The sequence below is a fragment of the Aquarana catesbeiana genome, linkage group LG01 (assembly GCF_042186555.1).
Source record: "Aquarana catesbeiana isolate 2022-GZ linkage group LG01, ASM4218655v1, whole genome shotgun sequence".
Taxonomy (NCBI): Eukaryota; Metazoa; Chordata; class Amphibia; order Anura; family Ranidae; genus Aquarana; species Aquarana catesbeiana.
In genome coordinates, this window is record NC_133324.1 from 443,215,279 (window position 1) to 443,242,089 (window position 26,811).

At 40.3% G+C, this 26,811-nt stretch overlaps 1 protein-coding gene across 1 annotated transcript in view; it reads right to left on the bottom strand.

Moving 5' to 3' along the window:
* The window catches only part of SLC44A1 (solute carrier family 44 member 1), a 266,830-nt gene that overhangs the window by 10,810 nt on the left and 229,209 nt on the right, over positions 1-26,811 (bottom strand). The window contains exons 14-15 of the mRNA XM_073636222.1: positions 23,018-23,254; positions 22,866-22,937 (exon numbers count right to left, since the gene is read on the bottom strand). Of these exons, the coding sequence (XP_073492323.1) occupies positions 22,866-22,937; positions 23,018-23,254 (309 nt within the window). The remainder of the gene's footprint in view (positions 1-22,865; positions 22,938-23,017; positions 23,255-26,811) is intronic.

Sequence of the window (26,811 nt, forward strand, 5' to 3'; positions counted from 1 at the left end):
AAGACACTGCTATAAAGGAGGGTGGGTGAGGACACTGTTATAATAGGGGAGGGGGTGAGGACACTGCTATAGGGGGGGGCACTGCTATAAAAGGAGGGTGGGCAAGGACACTGCTATAAAAGTGGAGGGGGGTGAGGACACTGCTATAAAGGGGAGGGGAGCACTGCTATAAAAGGAGGGTGGGTGAGGACACTGCTATAAAAGGGAGAGGGCTAAGGACATTGCAATAAGGGGAGGGGGTGAAGACACTTACATGAAGGGGGAATTGTGACGTAGAGGGGGGGGGGGTGACTGACATGGGGAGGAATTGTGATGTAAAGGGGGAACTGAGACATAGAAGGGGGATCTGTGATGTGGGGGGGGGGGGGGCTGTGACATAAAGGGGAGGAACTGTGATGTGAAGGGGGACTTTGATGTGAAGCTGGGGACTGAGGACAATGATGTAAAGGGGGACTGTAATATAAATGTGGGGGCTGTGATGGAAAGGATCTGAGTCATTGGACAAACATGCGCTTCAGACCTCTGCTGGAAGAAATTTTTACTGACCAGACCTATGTGAATTTTAGTTCAATACCCCTATCCTAAAGGGAACCAAACTACCATGTTAAATGTTTTATAAAAATAAGTCCCCTAACCCAAGTCCATACTTTTCCACAGAATGTTTAGCCAATTTTTATTATAAACAATGTTGTTTATGAAAGTTAGGGCAGATCATTTTGCGCCCATAAATATGCTCTTTAAAGAGTAACACCACTTTTTTTGAGAAAAAAAAAGCTCCTGGGTGATCTATGTATATTGCAGGGACTTTACCAAACTTTGTTGCAGATTCCTACCTCTTTAGTTATTCTAAAGAAATAGCGGTTTGTGTCCATGTGCAAAGTGAAGGTGAATGGGAGTGGTTTTATAATGATCAATCAGCTGCCGCACTTGAGGAAAGTGGCAGGGTCTGCATCCCTTTAGGCGTGAACTCCCTTTGTGAGTATCTCACCAAAAATGAAATTTTTGTTGCAGGGGATGCCACACAAGAAGGAAATTACTTTTCGGGGGGGGGGGGGCGTTCCATACATAATTTGTGTACAGAGCACTTCCAAGTTGCTATATAGCATTGCATTTTACATAAATTGACTGTGGCTGCAGATTAAAAAGGAATAGCAATTCATTAATGACATTCAATTACAATATGACTAGTGTCACAAAAGTGGAGTTACCCTTTAACGGAAGAAATGGGCATTATTATTTTCATCCATCACCAATTTATTTGATTAAGAGATAATGTCATTTGGAATGCAGGAATTGAAAACAATTGTCTGTTGCTCCTTAGCTTTGACCTTCATAGGGGTTTTGGTTTTCTTGTCTTAAAATCCTCTGTCTGCTGGTATGTTTTTGTTAAAGCCTTTGTTGCTTTATACAACTCTCCTAAAACTCATACCAAACTTCTGGGTTACAGTTCTGAAGAAGAGAAGGATCGAGGCCACTGTGTGCAAAACCATCTGCACAGAGGAGGTAAGTATGACATTTTTTTTTTTAAAACAAACCTTTACATATCCTTTAATGTCCACTTTAATTGGTGCTCATGCTCAACCCAGATTCCCTAGATAGGCATTCATTTACCTGTACTCATCTCCATTTGATACCAATTATTCTTAGTTATTGAGAAAATTAAAATACCTTTTGAAAGAATGGTCACCCCAAGATAACATGCAAGCCTGTCAGTTATACATGATACAGTGTTGCATAGTTCTGACACTAAGCAGCAGCAGCTGCTCTGCTTGTGGTAATTGCAGGCACTGCTGTCATTTTGACAGCTGGGTCCAGTATATGCCTCAAGAGCACTGACAGCTGCTTCCACATGAACACATATTCATAGGAGTGCTTTTGGAATATCAGTTTAAGCAATCTTGTATGTGAAAAATATAAGCCTTTAAACTCCAATCCAACTATTTCTTTATGGTAAATGATCCATAAATACCTCGCCACTAAAACATTTGTTCAGATTTTTTTGTTTGTTTTACTATTCCAAAAAGAAAGGCCTTTATTTCAATTGCAAATAGTTTTACTTAAAGTGCAGTCAACCAATACCATATTACATTAAAGTGGATGTAAACCCAATTCATAAAATTTCACCTAGGCACATATATCGATAGTGTTTTCTTGTCTCTCTCCAAAGCCCTGAGTCCGGTGTCTTTATGCTGCTCCCTTCTGTTGTCAGCATGAGAACTTCTGACAAGTTCTCTGACAGGGGAGAGAAAAGCAGCTGGAAATTTGTGTCGAGGGAGGTTGCTATAAATCAATTAGCAGAGAGCTTGTCTTGTCACAGTATAGCTCTAAGTCTCTATGTGGAGGGGGGGGGGTGCCTTTCCCCCATTTAGCTGTCTCCCAGTGTAATCCAAGACTAAACTGCTATTGCTGAATGAGGAAGTGAAAATTCTAACCCGATGTAAGGATTCTAAAGACTATAGCAAGCTGAAGATAGCAGATATACATGTAAAACTTATATAGGTAGATTTGTTTCATCCCTGTGTATCTATCATCTGAGGTTGTTCACTTCACTGGGTATATGTGAGGGTTTACATCCACTAAGTTTTCTTCATCCAGTGCATAAAAAAATGTGATAGAGTAGTGAAAACATCGGATCCTTCGAAATTTTGTATTCCAATTTCCAAAATTAAAAAAAAAACTTTTTATGATACTAAAACATATACAACACCACTTTGTATGTCCATGTGTATTGTCCTTTAAAGTCTAAAATAACAGTATACCTGTGCTCCACTTGTGTTGGTATTTTATTTTTTGTTTGTTTATTAAAAATCTTGCAAACATACAGCAGGTTACTAAAGACATATTTACATATATACAAAAATAAATAAAAATGAATACATACATTAATAAACAAAAACAAACAAGCTTACACTAGCAGGTAACAGACTAAAAATGTTTTTTTGCAAAAAATAACACAGAACTATATACAAAGAAACATAATTTTATTATCAGTAAACTACTACATTAAGCAAAACACAACCCTACTGCCACCTAAAACACACCCTCAGTCTAGGAGATGATTAAACATTTAACCCATGCATGCAGCCCTATTTAAAAAAATTGATTGCAACAAAATCAAGGGGATGGGAAAAGGACAGAAAGAAAAGCCACACACCCAGAAACAGACAGACAATGGCTACAAAGACCTGACATTCTTCCTCTCCGAATTTTCACAACCTCACCCAGAATTGTGCACCACCACCTTGGCAAGGTCTTTATTACAAGTGGAAACCTGACACCGTGCATTCCACATGTAGTAACAGACTACTAAACGGACTAGAAAAAGTGTCCCGAAATTGAAATCTCTGCGAGTCTGATAAGCCCCATATGCCCACTCCACATAACACATGCGGGAAAGAAAAGGGATACCCAGAGCCCCACCTATCCACTTATATACTTCTATAGTGAAGGGGCAATGAAGCAAGAAATGGTCCATCGACTCCTCCACTCCACTCCACGACACTCCACTCCACTCTTGGACAACCTTGGTTCGCCACAGAGCGATGCGCTTCAGGTTGCCCTTCACAAAGAGTCTGCTTTATTCTTTATTGTAATCACGTGTGCTCCATTAACTATCACACCATATGCTCACCTAAGAGAATCGACCTAGAATACAAATAGGTTTCATAAGCTTTTTCCTATATATGGGGTGTTCATCATCTTCTATGGATTTTTTTTCAAATTCACCAGCAGACCACCTTCCCTCTATATAGTTCCAATGTTGGGCTCCAGGTAAACGGTACACAATTCATTTACCAATTGCACCTCAAAATTAATAAAGGGCATCATTGTATATATATCCTAAAATACCATTCCTTTATTAAAAACCACATGAATACCACTCAAAATAAAAGCGCACCTTAAATAGTGCTTATCTGTAAGATCACTTCATAAGCTGTTACACTGCCCCCCTAAGAAACAGAACATCAATTGTGGAAACCGTCCATCCACATCTGGGTTTGCGTGTGACGTCACTAGCTCCACCCTGACGGGTATTGTCACAGACCATGTGACTTCCTCCAGGGGAAAGCTTGGGGAAGTCATGTGGTCAGTGACTAAATGCATTTGACGGCGCTAATGATGTCACATGCAAACCCGGAAGTGGATTTACGGCGCTGTTTCCACAGAAACAATGCCAATACTTTATTTCTTAAAGGGGCAATGTAACAACTTATGAGCAATCTTACCGATGTGCGCTGGTTTAAATGCGCTTTTATTGTGAGTGGTTTTCAATAAAGGAATGGTATTGTAAGATGATGGCCTTTTATTATTTTTGAGTTACAACTGGTGTATGAACAGTGTCACCATTTACCTGGAACCACTGGAACCATATAGAGGGAAGATCTATTGCTGAATTTGGAGAAATCCGTGGCCGATGAATGCCCCAAATATAGGGAAAAGCGCATGGTGACCTATTTATATTTCAGGCCGGGTTCACACTGGTACGACAACAGTCGTACGACTGTGGATTCGACTTTGATCCTGACCTCAATGAACAGAGATCCAACTTTGATCCAGACAATGCCAGCACTTTGTGTCTGGTATGAAACTTTAGGGGGAACTCCACGCCAAATAAAAACAAAAACAAAAATGCCATGGGTTTCCCCTCCAAGAGCATACCAGGCACTTCAGTCTGGTATGGATTTTAAGGGGAACCCCCACGCTGAAAAAACGTGGCCCCCCCCAAAATCCATACCCACCCTTATCCAAGCACGCGGCATGGCAAGTCAGGAAAGGGGGTTGGTGCGGGCGGGGTCACCGGGTGACGTCATCTGGAGGCCCCCGCCCTTTATGACATCACCGATTGGGGCATGATGGGGCGGTGACATCATAAGGGGCGGGGCCTCCGGATGTCACCCAGTGACCTCACCCCATGCCAATATAAGTAGGGGCACACCGCGCACCCAGCATTAGAGCAGGAGAGAGTGTCGAGTCAACAATGGAAGAAGAACAGAGGGAGAAGACAGCAGAGAAGACAGCAGAGAAGACAGCGGAGAAGACCCGGCAGAGGCAGAAGAGAGCGGACAGAGGGAAAACAACGGGAAAGGGCTAGAAGACATCAGCGGAGAAGACCCGGAGAGGGAAGAAGAACTGGCAGAGGCAGAAGACATCAGCGGAGGAGGCAGAAAAGCCAGAGAGGGGAGAAGAAATCAGAAGCGACGCCGGAGCTGCCTTAATAAATTACCTTAAAAACTTGTGTACTGCGTTTTATTTTTGACACTTTTTTTTAGGTGAATGGGTAGGGGTACAACGTACCAGATACTCATTTACATAGGGTGGGGGGCCGGGAACTGGGAGGGGCTTCCAGATTTCGATAAGCCCCCCATTGGCAGACCCCGACAATCAACGGCCAGGGTTGTCGGGAAGAGGCCCTTGTCCTCATCAACATGGGGAACAAGGCTCCCCCTGCCCCAAAACACCCACCCCCCATGTTGAGGGCATGCAGTTTGGTATGGTTCTGGAGGGGGGGCTCTCGCTCGTCCCCACTCTCTTTCCTGACCTGCCAGGCTGCGTGCTTGGATAAGGGTCTGGTATGGATTTTGGGGGGGACCCCATGCCACTTTTTCGGCATTGGGGTTCCCCTTAAAATCCATACCAGACCGAAGGGCCTGGTATGCTCTTGGAGGGGGAACCCAGGCCATTTTTTTATTTTGGCGCGGGGTTCCCCTTCAAGATCAGAGCACACGTCGCATGAAAAAGTCGGATCAGTTAAGACCGCGATCCGACTTCAGTGCTAGTCAATGGGCTGAAGTAGTATCAAAGTCGGACCAAAGTAGTGCAGGGAGCATTTTCAAAGTTGGACTGACTTGTGTCGAACCAGTTGAGACGGCTCTCATAGAGAAACATTGATTTTTACACGTCATCCCAATGTCGGAGCGTTTGTCGTACAAGTCTCAAGGTCAATTCTCTCAGGTGAGCACATGGTGTGACAGGTTACAATAAAGAATAATACATGAATACAAATGCTGTTATTTTGGACTTTAAAGGACAATACACATGGACATATGAAGTGGTGTTGTATATGTTATTGGCATCATTAAAAGTTTTCTTTAATTTTGGAAACTGGAATAGAACATTTTGAAGGATACAAGGTTTTTACTACTATAGAACATTTTGTTATACACTGGATGAAGAAAATTTCATGTAAGAAGTTATTAATTGGTTATAAATATATATAAAGAATATTCTGCGCTTACCCAAACTTATGTGAAAAATAATAATTGAAAACAAAGACGGTGTGCTACTTACGCAAGCCTGAATACACAACTAATCCATATGTATATAAAATATAAGTGCGCAACCTTAAGATCATACAGTGCCTTGAAAATGTATTCATACCCCTTGAAATTTTTTAAATTTTTTCATGTGACAACCAAAAACAAATGTATTTTTTGGGGATTTTTTGCAATAGACCAACACAAAGTGGCACATAATTCTGAAATGGAAGTAAAATGATAAATGGTTTTCAAAATTTTTTACAAATAAATATCTGAAAAATGTGGCATGCATTTGTATTCAACCCTGAGTCAATACTTTGTAGAACCATCTTTTGCTGCAATTACAGCTGCAAGTCTTTTTTGGGTATGTCTCTACCAGCTTTGCACATCTAGAGAGTGAAATTTTTGCCCACTATGCTTTGAAAAATAGCTCAAGCTTTGTCAAATTGGATGAAGAGCATCTGTGAACATCAATTTTCAAGTCTTGCCACCGATTCTCAGTTGGATTTAAGACTGGACTTTGACTGGGCCATTCTAACACATGAATATGCTTTGATCTAAACCATTCCATTGTAGCTCAGGCTGTATGTCCTGCTGGAAGGAGAACCTCCGTTCCAGTCTCAAGTCTTTTGCAGCCTCTAACAGGTTTTCTTCTAAGATTGCCCTGTATTTGACTCCATCCATCTTCCCATCAACTCTGACCAGCTTCCCTGTCCCTGCTGAAGAAAAGCATCCCCACAACATGATGCTACCACCACCATGTTTCACGGTGGGGATGGTGTGTTCAGGGTGATGTGCAGTGTTCGTTTTCTGCCACATATAGCGTTTTGCTTTTAGGCCAAAAAGTTTGATTTTGGTCTCATCTGACCAGAGCACCTTCTTTCACATGTTTGCTGTGTCCCCCACATGCAAACTGCAAACAGAACTTCTTATGGCTTTCTTTCAACAATGGCTTTCTTCTTGCCACTCCTCCATAAAGGCCAGATTTGTAGAGTGGACAACTAATAGTTGTCCTGTGGACAGATTCTCCCACTTGAGCTGTGGATCGCTGCAGCTCCTCCAGAGTTACCATGGGTCTCTAGGCTGCTTCCCTGATTAATGCTCTCCTTGCCCAGGCCTGACAGTTTAGGTGGACGACTATGTCTTGGTAGGTTTGCAGTTATGCCATACTCTTTCCATTTTTGGATGATGGATGAACAGTGCTCCAAAAGATGTGCAAAGCTTGGGATTTTTTTTATAACTTAACCCTGCTTTAAACTTCTCCACAACTTTATCCTTGACCTGTCTGGTATGTTCCTTGGCCTTCATGATACTGTTTGTTCACTAAGGTTCTCTAACAAACCTCTGAGGGCTTCACAGAACAGCTGTATTTATAATAAGATTAAATTACACACAGTTGGACTCTATTCACTAATTAGGTGACTTCTAAAGTCAATTGAGTCATTAGATTTTAGTTAGGGGTATCAGAGTAAAGGGGGCTAAATAAAAAATGCACGCCACACTTTTCAGATATTTATTTGTAAACATTTTTGAAAACCATTTATCATTTTCCTTCCACTTCACAATTATGTACCATTTTGCGTTGGTCTATCACATAAAATCCCAATAAAATACATTTACGCTTTTGTTAGTAACATGACAAAATGTGGAAAATTTCCAGGGGTGTGAATACTTTTTCATAAATTACAATAAATGTGAACTAATACTAGTGAAAAATTTCAATGAGATGAAAAAGTCCATTAAAATATATCCAGTCCAAAGTGAAGATAGTCCAACAATAATTGCTCAATCAGTGAAAGGTGATTGACAGTAAAAAGTGCTTCAGCAAGGCGCCTTCCCCGCATAAACACATGCCTCTTACCAGAAGGATTGGATCTTAAAATTATAGAGATCAAACTTGCTCTCACAGATGTCAGCCACCAGAGATATTCCACTCATCAGTTCAATTAAGGGCGCTCTTTCTGTGTAGGACTCCTGCTTCACCCTTTATATGTCTCATGTATCTGCCAGATCCATATAAACGTGCCGCTGCAGGTTCTTTCACGCCTCATGGCTTATAGTACGCTCTCATGGCACTGGTATGACACAGACAATGTCACCGAAGTGGACTATTTTCACTTTGGACTGGATATATTTTGATGGACTTTTTCATCTCATTTTAATTTTTCACAAGTATTGGTTCACATTCAATGTCATTTATGAATATATGGTCTTAAGGTTCCACACTTATATTTTATATACACTATTAATTGGTTGCGCTACACTTTTTTGCACTTCTTGGTGTAGGAATACATTGCAGTGTTCAGAGACAACAAGGTATAAAATGTATTTAATTTGGAATTTTGGTTTTTGGATCAGGTTTGGTAGCGTAGCAGATTTTTTAACTTTACTATTCATTGTAGCCAGAGATTTAATTTTAGTGTCATTATAAACAGGACAATCACAGGATAAAATGTGTGCTTTTACCTACATCAACACTAGTTGTTTTAAGAACACTGGCCAAACTAGAACAAATTTGTTTTTTTTTTTTGTTTTTTAAGTCCTTTGGTCTTTAGAATGAAAAATAAAAAGGAATTATGATGTAAATTGTACATCATGGAGTACAGTACGGGACACTGGAGTTGATGGGTTTTATGCAGCTACTTTCAGGTGAGTGGACATTGGCAAAATCTTTGCTGGTATTCACCCTCCAGTGTACTCCTATAACCGTGCCCACTTTGTGAGGCTCCAGATTTTTAGCAAGCAGTGAGGAATCTGTGTCTGCACTGTACTCCAAGATATGGAATTTACAGGTATGTCAAAATTCCTATTATCTTAATCAGACAGTACAGAACACAGGAGTTGATTCCTAGACCATGGGATCCCAAGAACCCCAACCTCTTCAGGGAATGGCTTCAAGTAGGGATGGAGGGACTCATACCCTAAGGGTAGAAGCCTTGGAAGAGGCGCAATTTTAACCACCCAGCCAGGTGGAAGAGGAGGGAGGAATCCCACAGAGTCGCCACCCCATGAGGAATTAAAAGAGAGGTCAAATTGCAAGAGAATACATGGCAGATCACCATAGATGACAGTCCTGTCCCCAGCCACAAAAGGGAGGCTCTGTATGGGCAAGAACACATGAGGGAAGCCCCATAGGTGCACATAAAATTGCAACAGAAATAAAGAAACGCAAGAGGGAGCGCACAGGGAGTGCAAAATAAAGGTGTTAGAAAGAGCATGTACTAGGCCCACCAAGATGGGTATCTGGGGCTAGATGTTTAGTGATTCCAAACAGAAGAAGTTGCAGAATGAGAAATGAAAAAAAGTTCTTGGATGGGGTTCCCTATTATCACACTAGGTGAGAAATGACTCACACGATAGATCACAAAGTGTCAGGGGAGCAATCTGCATGCCCTTGAGAAATTGGCAGCATCCAACCACAAGGTTGGAATGGTCCTAATTGGTGAATATCAAGGAATTAGAGATGCTGGAAGATCTTTGGGCAAAGTTTGTAGAGTAATTACATAATTAAAAATGTATGGCAAGATGGGCAGGCAAGTGCCAGGGCGCCTAGAGACTGCATCTGGAAGGGATAAAACTCATGGGGGGGATTACTGAGAACAGGGGCCTGTAACTTTTCCAGAACTATGTTGGTGAAAGAAGTCGAGCCGTGCAAAGACCAGTTTATTTTGAGAAGGCAAGAGAAGAATGACTGCTTGACTCGTAAAATGGGTAGCCTGTTGATTATGATTAGAAGAGAGGAGCTGTGTAATGGAGCCAACCTCTGTGCATTGTAAAGAGTGAGGTTCCAGTAACCTGGCACCCGTTCTCTCAAAGGAGTCCACTAGTATAATCTAAGGGAAATTTTCATGAAGATGCAACCGAAGGGTGCCAATGGCAGCATGTTCATGAACACGGGATCAGTGTTAGAAAAAATGTCATGCTGAAGGGACTAGAAATATCATGATATTAAATTAGGCCCAGAGATCCCGAGCAGCACTAGGCCAGAGGAAGGAGCCAGAGAATTGGGGGTATCAATTGCAGAGAGCTAGAAGCAGTGTTTTGCCCTATGATCAGAGATTTGACTCAGGAGCCTTTTTGAGAAAAAAAGGGTGCCCAAGGCACCCTGGGACACGAACGATCAGGGTTTGATTAGGAGTGTAATAATATAGCACCAGAATGTGTGGCAAGTTCAGCAATGTAAAAACTAGGGATGCACCGATACCAATTTTTTTTTTACAATGAGTACCGATACTTTTTTTTTTTTTTTACTCGCCGATACCAATTACCGATACCTACCGCAACTGTTTTGTTTACACTTCAGCTGTCAGCAATGGTACAAAACATTGAAAAGTAATTTACAAATGAAATAAATGGATTTTGTTTTTTAATTTTGCGCTTTAATGTAAAATGTGTAAATATATGTTAATATATATGTGTGAAAATATTCACTAACAAAGCAAACAAAAAAAAAAAAAGTTTTAATTGTTTATCATTTATAAAATAGACGTGAACAAAAAAAACAAAACAAAAAAAAAAAAAAAACAAAACAGGAAAATAATAATTAAATGGAGGAGAATAGGGAGTTAATTAAGGCTGATTAGAGTAAATTAAGGGTAAATAAGGGGTTAAACAGAGGAACATTTGTTCATCCCCGCTGTCAGCTCAAATAACCAAGCCTGAAAGTATCGGTTTCAGGTATCGGTGCAATTGCATGAGTACAGATACTTGTGCAAATACTTGGTATCGGTGCAACCCTAGTAAAAACTATATTAAAGTGTGGACAAATGGGGAGATGCAGTTGCTATTAAAAGGTAGAAAATTACTAAGAAGAGAGATATAGTGGTAGGTCTATAGAAAACCAGGCAGACGTCATGCTGCTGCTGTAGATTTAGTGACAAGGGTACAGTAGACCAGCCCGGAGTATGGCAACTGCAGTAATTAGAATAGATGACTTTAGGAGCATAATGGAACTTGCGCTACCAGTGTCCAATCACTTGTACGTACAATTAAAATATCATTTTTGCAAGACCATATTGCCAAAAGAGAGCCTTGTATGTCTCAAAAATCAGTATGTATTACTTTTATATCACATATAATGACAAAGTTTTTATTTATTTAAAGTTTTTATTGAATAAATAGGTCCATAGTTTAGGTAGTGCAACAGTTCCTCTCAGTGGAGGTAGTGCACATTTCTTACCAATAATGTATTAAAGTGGTTGTTAAGACACTTAGTGTTTTTTTCTACAATCCCCTCTGTTATAGTAAATAATGTCCCCAGTGTATGTGATTTTTTTAAAATAAGCAGCTATATACCTTATTTTATAGCGCTGATCGGCACTCACGTGACCGGCCACCTCTTGATCTGACAGCTACAGTGGGAGGGGTCGAGAAACCCCCCTGATGTCAGCCGGAAGGAGGAGAGGAGAGGGGTGGCTGGTCACGTGAGCGGCACTATGAAAAAGGTATACAGCGGCTTATTTCTAAAAAACCACATACACTGGGAACATTATTTACTATAACAGAGAGGATTGTAGAAAGAACATCAAGTTATGATAGCAGCAGGAGAGGAAGGCTGTGGAGCGGACAGAGCTAACAGGCAGGGAGGGGGGAGAGGACAGAGGAGAGCTGCAGATGACGGAGGCACGTAAACTGACCACGTTGTCAGGGCTCAACAGCCATGATAAACCGTGGTCAGTTTACAGAGGGGAGGGCAGAACCAGGCAGGATCAGCCAGGTATTTCAGGTGATACAAGAGCAAAATGACACAGCACAAGCACTGTGCTGTTCATGCTTTAAAGGAACAGGATCCATTTTTTTTTAGGGTAACAAACACTTTAAATGCACCCGTTGCATCTCTACCTCTACTGCTTCTTGAAAACTGGTATCTGCCATCTAGGAGTCAATGTGGATTAGATCTCCTTCCAATCAGTAGATACAGGGATTAGACAGCAAAAATGCAAAGCTTAGGTCTCTCTTTTTTTTTTTTTTGAGACAGTCAGCCTTGGCCACTCCCCTAGTACCTTCAGAGTCTCTCCACTAGTTAGTGAGAGCACCAGTCACAATAAAGGTGGTTTTATACATTGCTAACATAATTTTTTGCTTTCCCATTCTATTTTTTACTTTTTCTTTCATTCAGTTTCATGCGTTGTTGCCTGCAGCATGAATGTTGGCTGCTTGTCTCATCTTTTTACCGGATTTCACCTGATGACGGGAGGTCTGTTAAGCTATATATACTGTATGTGTTTGATAGATGGTCACCTTTGTAGACTATGAATAAGCTCTAGATTAGCATGAAGCGTGTTAGATTCTTTTTGGTTTTTCCCTGTGCTGTGTGTTAGGGCTCTCTCACACGGGTGGTTTGGCTGGCGGACTCTGCTTTGCTCAGCAGGGGATCAATCCGCTGAGAAGGCGGATGACAGGTCCATCTCCACTCACTGTGCTGAGACAGACCTGTCAGAGCCCCGCTCTCCTCTATGTGGAGATCGGATGAAAATGGACCGCCTGTCAGTTTTCATTCGATCTTCCAGACGGATGGAAAATAGGGTCTCCATCTGTCTGGATTTCACGGAAAGGATCGGATTAGATATCGGCGGATGTCAGCGGACATGTCACAACTGACATCCGCCACTCCATAGAGGTGAATGGAGTGTCTGATCAGGTCCGTCTGAAAAAATGACAGGTGGACCTGATCGGAAAGCCTGTGTGAAAGGGGCCATATTGTGATTTTATGGAAGATTTGTACAATAAAGGTGATTTAAAAGTGCTGACAATCAAAACTTTTCCTATGCCACAGTAAAGGGCCAATAGGAAAGAATATATTTTAAAAGATATATTTTTATTTTTTACGTGAATAATTGAGCTTTGCATATGTAACTTTACCTGCCTACAGTGCCTTGCAAAAGTATTCACCCCCTTGGCTTTTTACCTATTTTGTTACATTACAGCCTTTAGTTCAATTTTTTTTAACCTAATTATTTGTGATGGATCAGAACACAATAGTCTAAGTTGGTGAAGTAAAATTAGAAAAATATATACATAAAACTATTTTTCAGAAATAAAAAAATGATAATTGGCATGTGCGTATGTATTCACCCCCTTTGTTCTGAAGCCCATAAAAAGCTCTGGTGCAACCAGTTACCTTCAGAAGTCACATAATTAGTGAAATGATGTCCACCTGTGTGCAATCTAAGTGTCACATGATCTGTCATTACCTATACACACCTTTTGGCACAACAGCAAACCTGCCAAGAGACGGCTGCACACCAAAACTCACAGACCGGGCAAGGAGGGAATTAATCAGAGAGGCAGCACAGAGACCTAAGGTAACCCTGGAGGAGCTGCAGAGTTCCACAGCAGAGACTGGAATATCTGTACGTAGGACGCCAATAAGCTGTACGCTCCATCGAGTTGGGCTTTATGGCAGAGTGGCAAGAAGAAAGCCATTACATTCAGCAAAAAACAAAATGGCACGTTTTGAGTTTGCGAAAAGGCATGTGGGAGACTCCCAAAATGTATGGAGGAAGGTGCTCTGGTCTGATGAGACTAAAATTGAACTTTTTGGCCATCAAAGAAAACGCTAGGTCTGGCGCAAGCCCAACACATCACATCACCCAGAGAACACCATCCCCACAGTGAAACATGGTGGTGGCAGCATCATGCTGTGGGGATGTTTTTCAGCAATTGGGACTGGGAAACTAGTCAGAGTTGAGGGAAAGATGGATGGTAAATACAGGGACATTCTTGAGCAAAACCTGTACCACTCTGTGTGTGATTTGAGGCTCGGACAGAGGTTCACCTTCCAGCAGGACAATGACCCCAAACACACTGCTACAGCAACACTTGAGTGGTTTAGGGGAAACATGTAAATGTGTTGGAATGGCCTAGTCAAAGCCCAGACCTCAATCCAATAGAAAATCTGTGGTCAGACTTAAAGATTGCTGTTCACAAGAGCAAACCATCCAACTTGACGAAGCCGGAGCAGTTTTGTAAGATGTGACAAGCTCATAGAGACTTATCCAAAGTGACTTGGAGCTGTGATAGCCGCAAAAGGTGGCTCTACAAAGTATTGACTTTAGGGGGGTAAATAGTTATGCACATTTACTTTTTCTGTTATTTTGTCCTATTTGTTGTTTGCTTCACAATAAAAAAATCTTCAAAGTTGTGGGCATGTTCTGTAAATTAAATGATGCAAATCCTCAAACAATCCATGTTAATTCCAGGTTGTGAGGCAACAAAACACGGAAAATGCCAAGGGGGGTGAATACTTTTTTAAGGCACAGTATATCTCTAAATCTACAGATTAGTTTTTACATTTATTATTATGTGGTTTTCTCTGAAAGTATAGGGTATATTTTTTTGCACCATATGCTTAGCTTGAAATACACAGTTTTTATATAGGTTTATCTTTATGTGCAATTTTAATTCTTCCTTTCTACACTAGCAATCATGTCAAGAAATCCTTCATACTCTAGCCAGAAAAAAAACTTGTTTTGCATTTTAATTGGAATTTCTCAAGACTAACATTTTATATATTCAAATAGTATCATTAATAGTGTCATCAAACTGGACATACTGTTGTAAAGATTGTTTCAGCAGTTTATAAACTGCTGAAAGGAGAATTACAAAGTGTCATCCTGAAATGACACTCTTTATTCATAGTTTCCCTCCTGCTGGTCCATCTCCTGCTGTTGTGAAAACATTGTCTTCTACATTGGACTTACTGTAATAATCTTTGATGTCTTTTTCAGTGGATTTGCCCATATTTATTTACTATTGGTCTTTGTTAGAATATTCTAAGACATGCCAGTCAAACTGGATGCTATTAAAAATTATTTTTCATTGTAATTGGCAAGTCAAATCTTTTCATGTCTACTTTATACTTTTTATATTATACAGAAAAGGTAAAGACAGAGTTTTTGAACTGCATAATGTAACAAAAACACACAGCATGTTAGTGGATCAATGCAAATGATCCATTAGCTATATGATTCTGGGATACAATATCAGATTTATTCATTCTAAAAGGCAATGTCAAGTGAGCAATTTGGTGTGTGGCTGCTATTTGTCAGTTCAAAACTACAACATGCATTTTCTTCTCTACCATGTTTCAGTCTTGCTTATAGGACAGCAAGGTACCTTACTACTATCCGAAGAGACAATGGGGTTAATTAATAAAGGCAAATCCACTCTGCACTACAAGTGTTAGCATATTGTGCATTTACAAGTGCAGTCACTGTAAATCTGAGGGGAAGATCTGAAATGAGGGGAAGTTCTGCTGATTTTATCAAGCAAAAATTATGTTTTTGCATGTCCCCCTCTGATCTACAGAGACTGCACTTCCAAGTGCACTTTTAGTGCAAAGTGGATTTGCCTTTAGTAAATAAAACCCATTGTAAAATAAATAGACTTGGTTTACATTCACAGATGAATCTCCAATGTGGCAATACAATCTAGTTGCAAAGGATATTGGTTCCATTTTCTCCAGTTGCAACACCACATTGACCTGTAAGCAATTCAAAGAGCAAACAGCAAGAGGCAGCCAAATAGCATAAGCCATTTACTTGTATTAGGACGGTCAAATTTCACACAAGTTTTAGGACAAAGCTCATCAGTAAAGTGGTATTGCTGCCTAACCATAACTATTCTTAAAAATGTCCCATCCTTCTCCTGCTACCTATTCTGCCTACCCCATGTACAACCCCAATTCCAAAAAAGTTGTAACGCATTGAAAAATCTATATAAAAGCAGAATGCAGTGATTTTCAAATCTCATAAACCCATATTTTAAATTAAAATAGATAACAGAAAACAGAAAATATAGCAGGGTCCTCTGATTCCTCCTGTATTTAAATGTATTGCAACCGTACTGTCTGCCCTCACATTGTAAAGAGCTGCGCAAACTGTTGGCACTATATAAATCCTGTATAAGAATAATATCAAATGTTTAAAGTGAGAGAAAGCACAGTTTAAAGAAAAAATAAGGTAATTTTGAAGTTAAAGTGGATGTAAACCCAAAAAAAAAATAATTTTTTTTCATACTGTAGAGTATAAGATTTCCTATCATTTGAGCCCAGTCTTGCCACACAGAGTTAATCCATCTCTGAGCAATCCTCTTTTATTGTTCAGTGAGAGAGTTCTTGACAAAATGAGAAAAACTTTGTCAAATCCTCCCCCTTGCTGTGAGTGACAGGTGAATTGCATCTCGTGCTTCAGCCTAAGAGACATGCAGTATTTTTAAAATCCCTCCCCCACTCCTTTCTTCAGCAGCTCTGCAAGGATTGGCTGTTCCACACCTCACCATGATTTGGCATGCTGAAGTCATGTGGTTACTTTCCTGTCTTTTCACTGGATGTTAGAGATCATAGCAGAAGTTCAGTGTTAGAGCCCTTTCACACTGGGGCGGGTGGCGGCGTCGGCGGTAAAGCGCTGCTATTGTAAGCGGCGCTTTACCGTCGGTATGCGGCCACTAGCAGGGCGGTTTTAACCCCCGCTAGCGGCCGAGAAATGGTTAAAAGCCACCGCAAAGCGCCTCTGCTGAGGCGCTTTGCCGGCGGTAGCCGCGCCGTCCCATTGATTTCAATGGGCAGGAGCGGTGAAGGAGTGGTATACACTCCGCTTCTTCACCGCTCTGAAGATACTGCTAGCAGGACTTTTTTTTACTGTCCTGCCAGCGCATCGCTCCAGTGTGAAAGCCCTCGGGGCTTTCACACTGGAATGAAAGCAGCGGCACTTTCGGGTCGGTTTGCAGGCGCTATTATTAGCGCAATAGCGCCTGCAAACCGCCCCAGTGTGAAAAGACCCTTAGAAATACACATATTGACAAGGGGAGTGTAGAGGTGGGTGGGGAGTCTACTGACATCACGACTCCACCCACCGAGCTCCAGACAACAGACCCACCCACAGAATCTGCAGTTTTTCAGCTCTCATAACAGACAGAGGGGAGACATTTGACAGGTAAAGATACATGCAGGAGGCATGTATATCCTTATAGATAACTACTATGGCAGTAGTTTAGAAAGGATGACATTGGGTTTACATCCACTTTAATGGCAGCAACAGGTCTCAAAAAAGTTAGGCTAGGCTGACAAAAAGCTGGCAAAATGACTCAGAGAGTCAGAGTGTCTCAGAAGTATAGACGGGCAGAGGTTCACCAATCTGTGAAAAGCAGCGTCTAAAAATTGTCAAACAATTTCAGAATAATGTCCCTCAATATAAAATTGCAAAGACTTTAACCACTTAACGCTCCACCATATTTAATGCCGTTGGGCAGCACATGCAGGTTCAAACAAGTATATATATGTGATTGAGCCTGCTGCGGTTTAGGAGCATCAGACACAGTGGATCATTGTTACCAATAACGTGTATCATGTGATCGCTATGATTGGTCAAACATGGCTTTCCTTTCATGCTTACTGTTGTGATCTGTGATGGCTCACATGATACCTGGCTACATGTACTATGTGATTAGGTTAGCCAATCAAAAGCAACCCATTTATGACAGCTAAAGCTGTTGCTTATACAGTGATCATCAAAAAAAAAAAAAAAAAAAAAATTTTTTAACCACTTCAGCCCCGGAAGGATTTACCTTGCTGACCAGAGAATTTTTTGCAATTCTGTACTGTGTCGCTTTAACTGACAATTGCGCGGTCGAGCTACGTTGTACCTGAACAAAATTGACGTCCTTTTTTTCCACAAATAGAGCTTTCTTTCGGCTGTATTTGATCACCTCTGCGGTTTTTATTTTTTGCGCTATAAACAAAAAATTAGCGACAATTTTGAATAAAAAAAAAAAGCAATATTTTTAACTTTTTGCTATAATAAATATCCCCAAAAATATATATAAAAAACTAATTTCTTCCACAGTTTAGGCCAATATGTATTCTTCTACATATTTTTGTTAAAAAAAAATTAAAAAATTGCAATACGTTTATATTGATTGGTTTGCGCAAAAGTTATAGCATCTACAAAATAGGGAATAGATTTATGGCATTTTTATTATTAATTTTTGTAATGTCGGCGATCTGCAATTTTTATCGGGACTGCGACATTATGGCGGACACATTTGACACTATTTTGGGACCATTGTCATTTATACAGAGATCATCAGGAAAGTGGTATTGCAGAAAACTATTTGTGTGAAAAAAATTATATAAATGTAATTTGGTATAGTAATGCACGACTGCACAATTTCCAGTTAGAGTAGGGCAGTGCCGAATACCAAAAAATGGCCTGAAGGGCATAAAACCTCCCGGAGACCAAGTGGTTAAATATATCATCATCTATAATACATATCATGAAAAGATTCAGAGAATCTGGGGAAATCTCTGTGTGCAAGGGACAAGGCCAAAATGCAATATTGGATTCCATCATCTTCAGCCCTCAGATGGCACTGCATTAAAAGCAGGCATTATTCTGTGATGGACATCACTGCATGGGCTCAGGATTACTTCCAAATATCACTGTCTGTGAACACAGCTCGCCGTGCCTTCCAAAAATGCAAGTTAAAGCTCCATCATGCAAAGAAGAAGCCAAATCTGAATATGACCCAGAAACGCTGCCTTCTTCTCTGGGTTAAAGCTCATTTAAATGGTCTGTTGCAAAGTGGAAAACTGTTCTATGCTCAGACAAATCAAAATGTAACATTCTTTTTGGCAACCGTGTGTGCCACCTCCGCCGGACTAAAGAAGAGAGGGACCTTCCAGCTTTTTATCAGATCTCAGTTCAAAAGCCTGCATCTTTGCTAGTATAGGAGTGCACAGGTGCGTATGGAATAGGCAGCTTGCACTTCTGGAAAGGCACCAATGTTCAAAGATACATCCAAGTTTTAGAGGAGCTTATACTCCTATGTAGACAGTCTTTTTCAGGAAAGCCCTTGCATATTTCAGCAGGATAATGCTAAACCTCATACTGTATCTAGGACAACAGCATGGCTTCATAGTGGAACGGTCTGGGTGCTTAACCACTTCCGGACCGCCGCACGTCGATATACATCCTAAATTTGAAGAGGGATATCTTTGTTATGGCAGCAGCTAGCTGCCATAACCCTGGTATCCTCTTCTTCGGCGTGCGGTCCGGTTTCCGATAATAGTGGTCTCTGCGGCGGATTTGCCGCAAGATTACTTTTATTGGCAGCGGGAGAGGCCCCCCCCTGCCTCTCTCCGGTGCCCTCTGCCACTTTCCGGAGCCGTCAGTAGCGGCGGAGGCGATTGGATCCTTCTCCTTCCTGGGTATGGAGACGAGTGTGGGGAAGATGGCCCCCACCCGTCTCCATACCATTGCAGGGCAGAAGCGACATCAAAACGTTTTTAGTGTAAATATGAGATCTGAGTTCTTTTTTACCCCAGATCTCATATTTAAGAGGTCCTGTCATGCTTTTTTTCTATTACAAGAGATGTTTGTCCCACCGAGCTCGCGTACTGAAGCGAACGCATACGTGAGTAGCGCCCACATATGAAAACGGTGTTCAAACCACACATGTGAGGTATCGCCGCGATCGGTAGAGCGAGAGCAATTATTCTAACCCTAGTCCTCCTCTGTAACTCAAACCATGCAACCTGTAGAATTTTTTAAACATCGCCTATGGAGATTTTTAAGGGTAAAAATTTGTCGCCATTCCACGAGCGGGTGCAATTTTGAAGCGTGACATGTTGGGTATCAATTTACTCGGCGTAACGCTATCTTTCACAATATTAAAAAAAATGGGCTAACTTTACTGTTGTCTTAAAGTATATTTTTTCCCAAAAAAATGCGCTTGTAAGACGGCTGTGTGACAGAAAGTATTGCAACGACCATCATTTTATTCTCTAGGGTGTTAGAAAAAAAAATGTATAATGTTCGGGGGTTCTAAGTAATTTTCTAGCAAAAAAAAAAAACAGTTTTTAACTTATAAACAACTAATCTCAGAGAGAGGCTTGGTCCTTAAGTGGTTAACTGTACTGACTGCAAGCCAGATCTTTTACCAATTTAAAATGTTTGGTGCACAAAAATACAACAAAGACAACCCAGGACTGTTGAACAGTTACAATCCTATATCAGGCAAGAATAGGACAATATTTCTCTCACAAAACTCCAGCAGCTGGTCTCATTAGTTCCCAGACTTTTACGCTGTTGTTAAAGGAGAATTACAGCCAAAGCTCATTTGGCTGTACCTCTCCTGTGATCACAGGAGTGCATTTCCTGAAGCCTGCTGTTGGCTGACATCACAGAGCCGATCCAGGCTCGGGCAAGTTCGCGACAATGAAGTCGGATCCGCCCACATGCCTGGATTGGTACCCGTCTCAGCCCCTCAGCGGCCCACTGAGAGAGAGCCACTCCAGTCCCATCCACAGTGAGCAGGGGGGGGGGGGGGCAGAGCAGACAGCGGTGTAGGAAAGTCACCAGCTCTCCGCACCCACCTGGGTAAGAATGATTCTAAAAAAATAAAAATAAATAAAATACCCATACTTCTCTTTTAAAAAGAAGAGGGCATGCTACACTTTGGTAAGCATGGCCTTGTCCCAACTTGATTGACCCATGTTGCTGCCATCAATTTCAAAACTATCTTTTTTCTTAAAATTGTACATTTTCTTAGTTTAAACATTTGATATTTTTCTATTTTCTATTGTGAATAAAATATGAGATTTGCAAATCAGTACATTGTTTATATGCAAATTTTACACAGCTTCCCAACTTTTTTAGAATTGCGGGTGTCTTTTTTTTTTAGGCTGCTCCAGTTACATGGTCCCATAGCTCCAGCTCCCTTGTGTCAGGGAGAACTCAACAATGGCTGGGAATTTCGAGAGCTGTGACATCACTCAAAAGCTCTCATAGCCCAGCCTTTGTTGGCACTCCCTCTTCTCTACTGCAACTCTCCAGTCAGGGTCACAGGGGAGCCAGAGTTGCGGGATCATGTGACTGGACGATGGTGGGCTGAAAAAAGGTAAGTATACAGATCTTTTTTACACAGGGTAAGCAGCATAGGTAGCCGTATTAAGTATACCACCACCAATATCATAATCTAATAGCATCCTTCTACTTATATCCAAACAAGAAGACTCGCTGCTCCAGGTGAGGTTTTGAAAGCCTGATGATCTGGACAGGTGCCCGCTTCAGCTCGCCTCCGCATATAATCAAAAGAAGAAATGGCCGCACTCTGTACTCAATCAAAATTCTTTTATTCAGAACATCCCAAAGTGTTGACGGAATGCTTTCCGTCAACACTTTGGGATGTTCTGAATAAAATCATTTTGATTGAGTACAGAGTGCGGCCATTTCTTCTTTCCTTATCCTCTAGGTAGGATTGGTTTGACAAGTTTGAATAAATTAACAAGAAAGGCTTTGCTACAAGTTGACATTTTTCAGCTTAGTTAATACTCTACATGCACAGTTTCTCACTTAGAAAAAAAAAAAAGACATTACTGTACTTAATCACCTTTCTGGCATTCCCTAAAAGCAGTGTTTGCTTTAGAAGAGGGAGATTAATGAATTGGTAGCAGATTCTATTGCGACAGACAAACAGTAAATAATTTATGGAAAATCAGTCATTGAACTATGCTCGTTTTTATATGGCAACTGGATATGAAAACAACATCATGATTTATTAGAGCACAGTGATGCATCTTTCTTGTACATTAAATAAAAAGCCATAATAAGCATGAATGTTGGTTACATAAAAACAGTATTATTTTATAGAAGTTAATATACAAATAGAGAAAAGTTACAAATACATTACAAGCAAGCTAATATGTATAAATGGTGTGTTTTGAAAAGCTGAAAGGACATTTTGCTTGTTCCCCACACAGGTACAGCATTAACGGATAATTGTTTAACAAACTGAACCAGCAGGCCATTTCTGTAAAAATGGAACCTGCCAGGTAGAATTCAAATACTCTTCCGTGTTAACTACAGCCTCAGTAAAATCTAAATTTTAAAGTATATTTGAACGAATACACATCTTTTATAATTTCAGCAGAAAATTTCTCCCTCTACTCTGAGCATGAAAAATTTTAGAAGAAGCTTTAAAAAGGATTGGTACATGACAATGCATGGTAATTCATAAATCTTCAGTGCCAAATAGGAAACAGGGAAAAAAAATCCATGTTGAGGTTTTTTGTAGTATAGCAAACTGTAATATGCCAGTAAATGGTCTGTTCATACCATTATAAAAACGTATTAAAATAGTGGCATTTATTATAAAAGAAAACATGATTCTTTAACACGCACCATGACGTGGGTTTATTCTTTCTTGTCTCTATAATTTTATGGTAAGGTTATAGAATGAAATATTCAAAATAGACCTTACTTAAATATCTTTATAAATATGGGAATTGCCATTAATATAATGGACACATTACCTCTATAAGAGTTAATGTATTTCACAAACGAATAATTATATTAACCCAGTTCTCCTCCCATAGGAGGAACAGAGGCAATATTCCTTTCAGCTTGCCTTGACAGAAGATGGTCTTAGCTGTGATAAGGAATCTGCCAGCCAACTGATGGGCAAGCTAAAAAGAAGGAAAAGAAGGACATCTTGAGTTACGCAGACAACAAAGAAGTCACCAGAAGAAGCCCAGTCAGTGAAGACAGAAAGGGACAGGAAGTAAAAGTGAAATTCTTGGAGTATGTTCATCTCCTCGCTTGCACCTACCATCGGTTTCAGTTCCCTGCTCTCAGCTCCACTTCCCTCTTTCATGGCTTTTCTACTGTTTTCCACAAATTCCTGTAGAAAAACAAAGAAATGTATCACCACCATACCATCAGCAGCCTTTAAAGAAAAGACGGTGACCAAAAGTTACTTACCATTAGCACTTTGTCCATGTAGAATTCCTTTCCAGGGCTCCCATCATTATATTTAGTGTCAACAGCAAAACACAGGAATAATACGTCTACCGCCATTTCATAGATGGAGAGGAAGCAGTGAGCAACAAGAAAGGCAAAAAGGCAGACAATGATGAGTGGCAGCACCCACACTGTGTAGTCCCTCTGGTAGTTAAGCAGCAAAATGCCTGCAAGGCCTGTGGTGCTCACAATCAAAATCTAAAAGAGAACAAAGAAGAAACAATACTGTAATCTTGTGCATCATGACCCTTTTTATGGTATGTTCACTGTTAGAAAATGAATTAGTAGAAAAGGCTGGCATGTAGTGTGAAATCACACTGTCAGAAATTAGGCCTGGTCTACAAGAAAAAGGTGTTGCCCAACAGGAAAAAATATTTCAACTGTGATTTTCCTAGTGTAGGTTTGAAAACAGAATGCCAATTTTCATAGAAGAGACCTAGTATATTTCTTTATAATAGATCCCTGAGCATACCTTAAGGCCTCATGCACACTGGGTGCATAAGCACAGGGATGAATTTGCTGCATTTTTCTGCCTCTCTTAGGCTTGTACAGACATCTGTGATGTCCGACACTTTTCAATTAACTTTCTGCCCTCCAACCTCTTACAAGTTCCAACTAGCCTGTCATTATAACTGATGGTCTTACTAGGCAATGCTAAAGATAGGTCCATAGGTCCAACAAATCAACATACATGTGAAACGTTGCATTTTATAGAAGTATAATGAAGTCTTTAAGTACATTTATACACTGTATAAGTACTGTATAGATCTTTGTTTAAAAGCTTAATTTTAGAGAACATTGAAGGATTAAACTGTAAGTTTCAGTTATGTTCTAAATATAAAATTCAACCGGTTTACACAGTTTGATGCCTCTGTGTACACCAAATTAACATACTGAACAAATAAAACCATACTTTGCTATTTTTCATCTGTCAATGCTTCCTCCAGGAAACCATACTCACTGACACCTTTGCATTTTCTTTTACCCACAATTTAAGGTTATAATGGTCTGTTCTGGCTTTCTTTGTTAAATGCCTTTTCTCTTATGATAGCAATATACAAACTCTTACAATGAAATATTGATGAAATAATGCTTTAGATAGCTTTATACAAATGGCTTTTATGTAATCTGTAAACACTGGGACAGGAATTCTATTGAAATTGTTTACATCAATATTCAAGACTTGCTTTACTTCAGTTGTTGCAGAAAAGTTGTAAGTTTACCCTTTATTTGCCCCTTTAAAAAAGCCATTATCTTTTAGTGTTTGGGAATTTAACTGGCAGTTTACTACTTACATTTGTATTATTTCATGTTATGCACTGGACTTGAACTGCTTACATTTCTATAAAAACCTGGACAAATGGTGCTTTAGGCCGGGTTCACACTATCGCCGCATGCGGCTCCCAGCAGGAGTCCAATGCGTCCTGGTCCACAGTTTCGATTTCAGTCCAAATTTTTTGCTGAATTCGGACCTGAAACGGACCAAAAGACGCACAGGGCTCCTGTGCAAATTTGCACCAGAGCCGCAGCGGAGATATGTGAACCAGCTCCATAGAGAGCCAGTCAAAATCTCCCGCTATTGCGAATTGGATGTGGGGGAACCTGCATCCAATTCTCAATGGTGTGAACCCAGCCTTAAACTGGAGTTCAAAAACTTTTGATTGGTAGTGTAAATAAATCTAGTGTATCATACTCATAGCAACAAATTCCAATATGAAACCTAACATTTTAAACACCACTCTTACATTTTTTTTTTTTTTATGGCCGGTGATGTGCCACATTTACCTATGTGTTCCACTGAACAACTCATTTTGTGAGAGTAAAAGCTCTGGGCGTGACAGAAAAAATAGCCTTGCATTGGGCTCAGCTACTTTAGGTCTAGGGGGTTCCGTAATAATTATTAACCTTATTCTGGAATATCTACCTACCTTATACTGCACTCTAGTAGGCTCGCTCCATCAAGTCACTGCAGCTTCCTCTCTAAGCTGCTCACAGCCACAGTTGCATGCTCCTTCCCTCCTGTACAGTGCAGGGTTACCAGCCCTGCACTGTACTGTACATGCTGCCACCAAGGGACTGCCCTCAGACTGGAGCTTTGGGCAGAAGAGGACAGTAGAGGAGGAGGGATTAGGGTAAGTAATACTGCCTCTTGCTCTACCCTCTAGACATAACAAGCATTTTACCCTTGCAGTGTGGGAGACTCCATTATAAAGGTACATTTTGACTAATTCCCAGAGTTGGACTTTAAAGGCAGGCAAAATATAAAGAAGGGTGCTCTAAATAGGTCTTTGATTTATGTAGCTCATCGCAGAACCACCACCATATGATGAATAAAAAAAAAAAAAAAAGACTTATTTTAAAACAAAGGGGTTGGAGTTACCAAAAGAAGCACTTTTTCAATGAGCCATAAACATGCAGCTCTTTTCTAGGGAGGTACTTTTGTTCCTTATTTCAGTTCATGGCACAAGTTAGGTGTTTGAGTACAGTTTAAGGCCTCTTGCACACTCCACTTTGAAAAAGCTCAGTACAGAGTTTTTTTTTTTACAAAGCTAAAATACAGTCCATTAACTGTAATGTGCCTATGCACACAGACGCGTAAACAAGCGCCTTGCATTCTTCAGTAAGAAAAAAAAAAATAGAAAAATCTTTTTGGGTCAGTAATTTACACCCCAGGCATGCAAATGTGCAAAAATGCACGCAAATGCACATTTACATACTGTGCAGAACGAGAAGGCGAGAATACGTTTTTGCGCGTAACTACGTGCAAATACAAACAAACAGAGATTTGTAAGCACACAAACCCCTGTTCTGTCAGGGGAGAGGAGACACATCCTTTGTTCCTACTAAACAGGAACGATATGTCTCCTCCCCCAGGCAGTCCTATCCCCATACAGTTAGAAACACTAACGAGGGAATACATTTAACCCCTTGATCACCCCCTAGTGTTAACACCTTCCCTGCCAGTGACATTTACACAGTAATCAGTGCATTTTTATAGCGCTCATTGCTGTATAAATGTCAATGGTCCCAAAAATGTGTCAAAAGTGTCCAATCTGTCCGCCGCAATGTCGCAGTTCCAATAAAAATCGCAGATCGCCGCCATTACTAGTAAAAAAAATAAAAATGGCATAAATCTATTCCGTTTTGTAGAAGCTATAACTTTTGCGCAAATCAATCAATATACGCTTATTGCGATTTTTTTTTTTTACCAAAAATATGTAGAATAAATTTGTTTATTTAAAAAAAAATTGTGGATATTTATTATAGCAAAAAGTAAAAAATATTTTTTTTTTCAAAATTGTCGCTCTTTTTTTGTTTATAGCGCAAAAAATAAAAACCGCAGAGGTGATCAAATACCACCAAAAGAAAGCTCTATTTGTAGGAAAAAAAGGACGCACATTTCGTTTGGGTACAGTATCGCACAACCGCGCAACTGTCAGTTAAAGCAGCACAGTGCCAAATTCTAAAAAGTACTCTGTTCAGGAAGGAGGTAAAATCTTCTGGGGTTGAAGCGGTTAAAAGAGCAAAAAGAAAAAACTCCTTGAAAAAGTTAAATACACAAGAAAAGTGGATTTCTACAACATTGCAGCATACCAACATTGATTTACTACTTGGGCCATAGCATTTATCACCTAACTCCTTAAACCGGGAACACTAGACCATTTGACAAATGTCAGTGTCAGTTTATGGCAGCCTGGTTTACTCATCATTTGTGATTCATGCACCGTGGAAAGAAAAACAATATAAAATGTATT